At 49.0% G+C, this 8,344-nt stretch overlaps 1 protein-coding gene across 2 annotated transcripts in view; it reads left to right on the top strand.

The window, feature by feature from the left end:
• The window catches only part of ERCC6L (ERCC excision repair 6 like, spindle assembly checkpoint helicase), an 8,461-nt gene extending 641 nt beyond the window's left edge, over nt 1-7,820 (top strand). Inside the window, exons 2-3 of one of the 2 annotated variants that reach the window (XM_039345692.1) lie at nt 1,202-1,319; nt 4,398-7,820. In XM_039345692.1, the coding sequence (XP_039201626.1) occupies nt 1,261-1,319; nt 4,398-6,480 (2,142 nt within the window). In that variant the 5' untranslated portion in view covers nt 1,202-1,260 and the 3' untranslated portion in view covers nt 6,481-7,820. Of the gene's footprint in view, nt 1-1,201; nt 1,320-4,370 lie in introns of both variants that reach the window. The other variant, XM_039345691.1, reaches the window with a different exon arrangement.
• Nucleotides 7,821-8,344: the final 524 nt, after the last annotated feature.

Raw genomic sequence — 8,344 nt, 5'->3', positions numbered from 1 at the left:
GCTGGACAGACATTTGTCTGAGATGGTCTAGGTTCTCCTGCTTGAGCAGGGGGCTGGACTAGAAGACCTCCAAGGTCCCTTCCAGCTCTATTCTATTCTATTCTATTCTATTCTATTCTATTCTATTCTATTCTATTCCTTCCTTCCTTCCTTTTCCTTTCTTTCTTTTCCTTCCTTCTTTCCTTCCTTCCTTCCTTGTCTGAGATGGTATATAGGTTCTCCTGCTTGAGCAGGGGGCTGGACTAGAGGACCTCCAAGGTCCCTTCCAGCTCTATTCTATTCAAAACAGGTTGATTCAGTAACCAGGATAGATGGCTTGGGAGGACATGGCCCCTATATGGGCAGTCCTTGACTTATAACCCACAAATGGGGCCTCAGAATGTCTGTCGATAAGCAAGGATTGTTTGTTAAAGGAGTCACCCCTGATTTTACAGGTAGTCCTCGACTTACAACAGTTCACTTAGTGACCAAAGTTACAACGGCACTGAAAAAGTGACTTAGGACCAGTTTTTCACGCTTAACGACTGTTGCAGCCTCCCCCGTGGTCACGTGATCCAAATTCAGGCACTCAGTGACTGCCTCGTATTTACGACGATCACAGCATCCCCGGGTCACGTGATCCCCTTTTGTGACCTTCTGACAAGTAAAGTCTGTGGGGGAAGCCGGATTCGCTTAACGAATGTGACCGCTGCGGTGATTCACTTAACAACAGAAGCAAGAAAAGTCGTAAAGCAGGGCAAAACTCACCACAAATGTCTCACTTCGCCACATAAATTTGGGGTTAAGGACTGTTTGGCCTCTTTTTTTGGCCATAGTTAAGATAATTGCTGCCGTTAATTGTCAAAGGCTCACTAAATGAATCCAGATGCCCCCCCCATTGACTTCGCTCGCTGGACGCCGGCTGGGAAGGTCGCGAATGCGGATCCAGCGATCCCAGGACATTACAGCCACTTTAAGTACATGCAACATGACAAGCACCCTGATTTAGATCACGTGATCATGGGAACGCTCCAACAGTCATAAGTGCGAGGACTCTTGTAAGTCATTTTTACCAGCGCCGTTATAAGTTCAAACGGTCACTAAATGGGCGGCTGTAAGTCAAGGACTCCCTGTATATAATTTCTGCTATTTTGACTATTTAAAACTCAACATTTCTTTCTGTAGCTCTTCCATCCTATGAACAACTTCTGTTTGGTTGCAGGTTTTGTTTTGTTTTGTTCGGAGACAAAATTGGAATAATCCTGGTTTGTGGAGACCATCATGGCAACCGTCATGGTGACCAGAGCCAGAAACAGTAGGCGGGTGAAACAGGATCCAAGGTAAGAACCAAGGGCCTAGTTCTCATTGAGGAGGAAAGCCTGGGTCTCGGAGATGGCATTTCAGACAGTGTTGGGGAGATGTTGTGGGTAGTGTAACCACTCTTCCTTTTCTTCACTTGTCAAATACGGGAAGTCCTCACTTTACAGCAAGAGGGGTTGTTAGATACACTCTCAATTAAAATATAATTTTAATTATTTTCGGGGTGGGGGTGATTTTCCCTCTGGCACGCCCTTCCCCACGTGTCCCCGCTCTCTGCCTGCCGGCCTTTAAATTCTCAAAATCTGGAGGTTGTAACCAGTACGGTTACAAACCATCCAAGCCTCGGCTTACGACCGCAATTCAGCCAGACCAGGGGTAGGCAACCTTGGCTCTTTTATGACTGGTGGACTTCAACTCCCAAAATTCCTGAACCGGCCATGCTGAGGGGAAAGGGAGAGGTTTCCAAGCTGAGCCAGGCTGGCTGAAGAATTCTGGGAGTTGAAGTCCATGAGTCATGAAGGGGCCATAGTTCCCCCATGCTGGCTCAGGAATTCTGGGAGTTGAAGTCCACCAGTCACAAAAGAGCCAAGGTTGCCTACCTCTGCTCTAGGAGGCTCACCGCTTAGAACAGGACTTAGGACAGGGGTGGGGAACCTTGGCTCTTTTAGGACTGGTGGATTCAACTCCCAGAATTCCTGAGCTAGCGTTGCTGAATGGCCCCTTTTAGGACTGGTGGACTTCAACTCCCAGAATTCCTGAGCCAGCATGGCTCAGCTTGGAAACCTCCCCCTTTCCCCTGAGGAATTCTGGGAGTTGGTTCACCAGTCATAAAACAGCCAAGGTTTCCTACCCCTGTTGTAAGGCCTCCTGTTCTAAGCGGTGAGCCTCCTAGACCAGGGGTAGGCAACCTTGGCTCTTTTAGGACTGGTGGACCAACTCCCAGAATTCCTGAGCCAGCATGGGGGAACTATGGCCCCCTCATGACTCGTGGACTTCAACTCCCAGAATTCCTGAGCCAGCCTGGCTCATCTTGGAAACCTCTCCCTTTCCCCTCAGCATGGCTGGCTGAGGAATTCTGGGAGTTGAAGTCCATGAGTCATAAAAGAGCCAAGGTTGCCTACCCCTGGTCTAGGAGGCTCACCCTTAGGACTTAGGACAGGGGAAGGCAACCTTGGCTCTTTTATGACTGGTGGACTTCAACTCCCAGAATTCCTCAGCCAGCCTGGCTCAGCTTGGAAACCTCTCCCTTTCTCCTCAGCATGGCTGGCTGAGGAATTCTGGGAGTTGAAGTCCAGAAGTCATAAAAGAGCCGAGGTTCCTACCCCTGAGCCAGATGGATGTTACGTGGCTCTGTTTTACGACCTTTCTTGTTGCGGTTCTTAAGCGAATCACCGCAGCGGTTAAGTTAGTAACACAGTGGTTAAATGTGTCTGGCTTTCTCCCCCTTGACTTCGCTGGTCAGATGGCCGCAAAAAGGGGATCACGTGATACACCCCCAGACACATACCCTGGGATGCTGCGACCGTCATAAATATGAGTCAGTGGCCAAGTGTCCTAATTTTGATCACGTGACCACAGGGGGGGGAACATGCCGCAACGGCCGCTAAGTGTGAAAAATGGTTATAAGCTGCTTTCCCGCCCCTAGTCTTTTGTAACTTCAAACCGTCACTAAACGACCTGCATAACATTCTAAAGTTGAAGGGGTTGTCGAGGTCATCCAAACCACCCCGTTTCTCGGGGTGTGAGCCCCAGTGGAAAAAAAAAAACCCGAAAGACGCCGGCGTCAAGACACTCTGAGGAAAAGGGGGAAAAACCCCCATTTCTCAGGGTCGTGAACTGCCCGACTTAGGGGGAGTTTTTATGAAGTTGAAATCAATCGAGGTGACCGTCAATCAATATCTCGTCAGCTGGGACAACGTGGAAAAAAAATTGGGGGGGTGTGTGACCTTTTCAGGCATTTAAAGATTGCAGTGATAGGCAGGTTCCCCCCCCCCCAATCCCCAACCCTTAGTTTTCTCTTTCCAAACCTAAGCAATCTTCTCTCCTTGCCCAAGTTTGCCCACAATGCCCTCCTTGGTGTGGACTAGTCTCTTGGCGTCTGCCTTAAAGTCTGTTTTGACCCAGACAATACAGATAGTCCTCTATTTATGACAATTCATTTAGTGACCATTCAAAGTTACAACGACACTGGGAAAAAATGACCCTTCAGCATTCCCCCAGGGCAGAGGTAGGCAACCTTGGCTCTTTTATGACGCGTGGACTTCAACTCCCAGAATTCCCCAGCCAGCATGGGGGAACTATGGCCCCTTTATGACTCGTGGACTTTAACTCCCAGAATTCCTGAGCCAGCCATGCTGAGGGGAAAGGGAGAGGTTTCCAAGTTGAGCCAGGCTGGCTCAGGAATTCTGGGAGTTGAAGTCCACCAGTCATAAAGCCAAGGTTGCCTACCCCTATCCTAGGCCTTGGCCACTTTATTACTTATGGACTTCAACTCCCAGAATTCCTGAGCCAGCATGGCTCAGCATGGAAACCTCTCCCTTTCCCCTCAGTGTGGCTGGCTCAGGAATTCTGGGAGTTGAAGTCCACAAGTCATAAAGGGGGCCATAGTTTCCACCCATGCTGGCTGAGGAATTCTGGGAGTCGAAGTCCACGAGTCATGAGGGGGCCATAGTTCCCCCATGCTGGCTCAGGAATTCTGGGAATTGAAGTCCACGAGTCATGAGGGGGCCATAGTTCCCCCATGCTGGCTCAGGAATTCTGGGAGTTGAAGTCCATGAGGCATAAAAGAGGCAAGGTTGCCTACCCCTGCCCCAGGGTCACGTGATCAAAATTCAGACGCTCGGCAACTGACTCGCGTTTATGATGGCTGCCGTGTCCCAGGAGAGGGAAAGGGAAGAAGGAAGGAAAGTAGGAAGGTAGGAAGGAAGGAGAGGAAGGAAGGAAATAGAGAGAAAGGAAACAAGGAAGGAAGGAAGGAAGGAAGGAAGGAAGGAAGGAAGGAAGGAAGGAAGGAGCAACATTTAGTTCAGAGGAAAAATAGCATATCCCCCCCCCCCCGTTGCTTTTCTCAGCCCTCCAAATGAAGTTGTGTCTTGCAGAAACGGACCCCAGGCAGAACAGAAGACCTCAAATAGGTCTGCAAAGAAACCCACCCCTCGTCACGGAGAGATGCCGCCCGAGAAGGAACCCGATGAAGATCTGAACGGTTGTCTAGGACAGGTGGAGGAGAAGCTGGTCACCCTGGCCTTGGAAGAAGAGGCGGACGAATGTGTGAATGTGGCCCAGAGCGGACTCTGCCTTTACCGCCAGATGCACGACCAGCTTTTCGAGCACCAGAAGGACGGCGTGGCCTTCCTGTACGGCCTCTACCGCGAAGGACGCGAGGGGGGCATTTTAGCCGACGACATGGGCTTGGGGAAGACCATCCAGATCATCGCTTTCCTTTCGGGAATGTTTGACGCAAAATTGGTCCGTTCCGTCTTGCTGGTTATGCCGGTGACGCTCGTGAATAACTGGAAACAAGAGTTCGCCAAGTGGGCGCCGGGAATTCGGGTGAAGCTTTTCCACGGGACGAGCAAGAAAGAGCGCGGCCAACACTTGCACCGCATCCAAACCGAAAAGGGGGTTCTTTTGACGTCCTATCAGATGATCCTGGCCAACTGGGAGCAGCTATCAAACTGTGACCAGCAAGCCTTCATCTGGGATTATCTGATCTTAGACGAGGCCCACAAAATCAAGAGCCCGTTGGCGAAGACCACGAAAGCCTTGCGCGCCATCCCGGCTAGGAACCGCGTCCTCCTCACCGGGACTCCCGTGCAGAATAACCTGCAAGAACTTTGGTCTCTGTTTGATTTTGCCTGTCAGGGCACCCTCCTTGGCACGGCCAAAACTTTCAAGATGGAGTACGAGAATCCCATCACCCGGGCGAGGGAGAAGGACGCGACCTTGGGGGAGAAAGCTCTGGGTCTCAAGATCGCGGAGAACTTGATGACCATCATACAGCCCCATTTCTTGAGGAGAAGTAAAGATGAAATCCAGAAGCTGAGATCGGATCAACTGCCTGGTTCGGCCGGTCGTAATACAGTGGAACTCCCTTCTCTTCCGAGAAAAAATGACTTTATTGTTTGGGTTTACTTGTCACCCGTCCAGGAAGACATTTACAGGAACTTCCTTTCCTTGGATCACATTAAGGAACTTTTGATGACCACCCGTTCCCCCTTGGCGGAGCTGACCGTCCTGAAGAAACTCTGCGATCACCCCCGGTTGTTGTCTTCTCAAGCTTGTCTCCAGCTTGGTTTGGAAACTTTGAGTCAAGAGGACGGAGAAGATGCCGTGGGCCTGATGCAGGAGATCCAGAAAGTATCTGAGAAGGTTCTGATTCAAGAATCTGGAAAGTTGACGTTCCTGGTCGACTTGTTGGCCAAGCTTCGGGAAGAAGGCCACCAAACTCTGGTGTTCTCCTTGTCGAGGAAAATGTTGGACATCATAGAATGCATCCTGACCCAACGGTGCGTCAAGTTCATGCGCGTGGATGGCACGGTGACCTGTTTGGTGGAACGCGAGAAGAGAGTGAGGGACTTCCAGGAGGACAAAAGCTACTCGGTCTTTCTCCTGACCACTCAAGTCGGCGGCGTGGGCCTCACTTTAACAGCCGCGACCCGCGTGGTGATCTTCGATCCCAGCTGGAATCCAGCCACGGATCTGCAAGCTGTAGACCGAGTTTATAGGATCGGGCAAAAGGAGAACGTTGTGATCTACCGTCTGATCACGTGTGGGACGGTTGAGGAGAAGATCTACCGGCGTCAGGTCTTTAAGGACTCGTTGATAAGGCAAAGTACAGGAGATAAGAAGAATCCGTATCGCTATTTTAGCAAGCAGGAACTGAGAGAGCTCTTTGTTCTGACGGATACGAGAAGGTCGTTGACTCAACTTCAGCTCCAATCTTTGCACGGAACCCAAAGGAACTCGGATGCTAATCTAGACGAACACATTGCCTTTCTTTACTCGTTGGAGATGTTTGGCATCTCTGATCATGATCTGATGTATACATCTGAAACGAGTCACGAGGAAGCTGATGATGAGGAGGCGCACCAGTACATTCAGGACCGTGTCCACAAGGCTCAGGAGCTGGTCCAGTTAGAATCCCAGCTCGTGGACACTAAGAAAAGGACAAAGCACTGATTCTTTGTTAAAATTAATCAGGAGTTAAAGCCAGTTTTCGTGATTCTTCAAGGAAATGAATCTGGAGTTAAACCCATTCCCAAGATGTTCTCTTAGACCTTTCCTGTATTTTTTCTTCCCATGAACTTGATTGTCCAGCTGAACCTAAAACTTTCTCCATCACCTTCAGGAACCAACCTTTCTTCTTCAACTGACGTTCTTCTCTGGCAATCTTGGGATGGTCAGCTTCCAGAAAGAAGCAACTGAAGATGTATTGTCCACTCATCCACTGACTTTCTTCTCTGCCCATCTTGGATTGGTCAGCTTCTAGAAATAACTGAAGATGTATTGTCCACTCGACAACTGATGTTCTTCTCTGCCCATCTTGGTCAGCTTCTAGAAATAACTGAAGATGTATTGTCCACTCAACATGTTCTTCTCTGCCCATTTGGATTGGTCAACTTCTAGAAACAACTGAAGATGTATTGTCCACTCAACAACTAATGTTCTTCTCTGCCAATCTTGGGCAGCTTCTAGAAATAAGCAACTCATCAACTGACATTCTTCTCTGCCAGTCTTGGGTTGGTCAGCTTCTAGAAACAAGTAACTGAAGATTTATTGTCCGCTCAACAACTGATGTTCTTCTCTGCCCATCTTGGATTGGTCAGCTTCTAAAAACAACTGAAGATGCATTGTCCATTCAACAACTGATGTTCTTCTCTGCCCATCTTGGACTGGTCAGCTTCTAGAAACAACTGAAGATGTATTGTCCACTCGTCAACTGATGTTCTTCTCTGCCAATCCTGAGTAGCTTCTAGAAACAAGCAACTGAAAATGTATTGTCCACTCATCCACTGACATTCTTCTCTGCCAATCTTGGGTTGCTCAGCTTCCAGAACAAGCAACTGAGGATGAAGTCCATTCCATCATGACTTCGAGGCTGCTAGCTTTCTGCTGATGTTATGAAGGCCCATCGTGGTGGGATCGGCTCAATGTGAGTGAAGGTTGCAAACCTGCAAACCGGATATGGGGTTTTTTTCCCCTACCCTTTAGAGAAGGAGTAAGTCAAAAGGGATCCCGTGGAGACAGAATTAATTCCCGTTATGTCCTCTTCCTGTTTCTTTTTTATGCTTTTGTTTAAAAATTAAGTATATCGGTATCAAAGCTGTATGTTTTTCAATGCTAGTAAAATGTATTTTTCCTATTTAAAAAGCCCCTGTGCGCTTTACTACCCTTTAGTAAATGTTCTAAGAACAGGAAGCACTCAATTTACGACCACGAAGGAGCGGCTAAGCGACACCGTCGTTAGGTGAATTTTTCCCCATTTTACGACCTCCTTCGCCGCACGCGTTAAGCCGATCGCTGCGGTTGTTAAATTAGTAACACAGTTGTTAAGTCAAACTGGCTCCCCCCCCCCTTGACTTTGTTTGTCAGGAGGTCGCAAAAGGGGATCACGTGACCCCGGGACATTGCGCCCGTCATAAACGTGAGTCAGTTGTCAAGAAGCTGAATTTTGATCCCATAACCATAGGGATGCTGCTAACGTTCGTAAGTGTGAAAATCGGTCATAAGTGCCGTTGTGGCTTTAAATGGTCACTAAACGAATCGTCGTAAATTGAGGACTCCTCATAACCCGCTCAATCTGGAGCCGGTCGTTAGACTGGGTGGTTAGTTAATGACAGGAGGGAAACAGGGTCGAACAGCAGATGAAGGAGAAGGTGGGAATTTTCCAGATTTGATTGCAATTCTCTTTCATCTGAACCGGCTCCTGTTTATTTCCTGTCTTTGGTTTGAAGTTGGGTTTCTTTCGGTCCCGGCTTTGCCAACTTTGGGAAGAGCCCAGTGGGTCGCCCTGCCTGTCCCCCCCCTCCAGCTGACTTCCTAC

Source organism: Crotalus tigris, unplaced genomic scaffold (assembly GCF_016545835.1).
Source record: "Crotalus tigris isolate CLP2741 ecotype Arizona unplaced genomic scaffold, ASM1654583v1 scf7180000017975.10810073628:1450386, whole genome shotgun sequence".
Lineage (NCBI taxonomy): Eukaryota > Metazoa > Chordata > Lepidosauria > Squamata > Viperidae > Crotalus > Crotalus tigris.
Note: the sequence above shows the minus strand (reverse complement) of the source record. Positions and strands in the feature narration are given on the sequence as shown.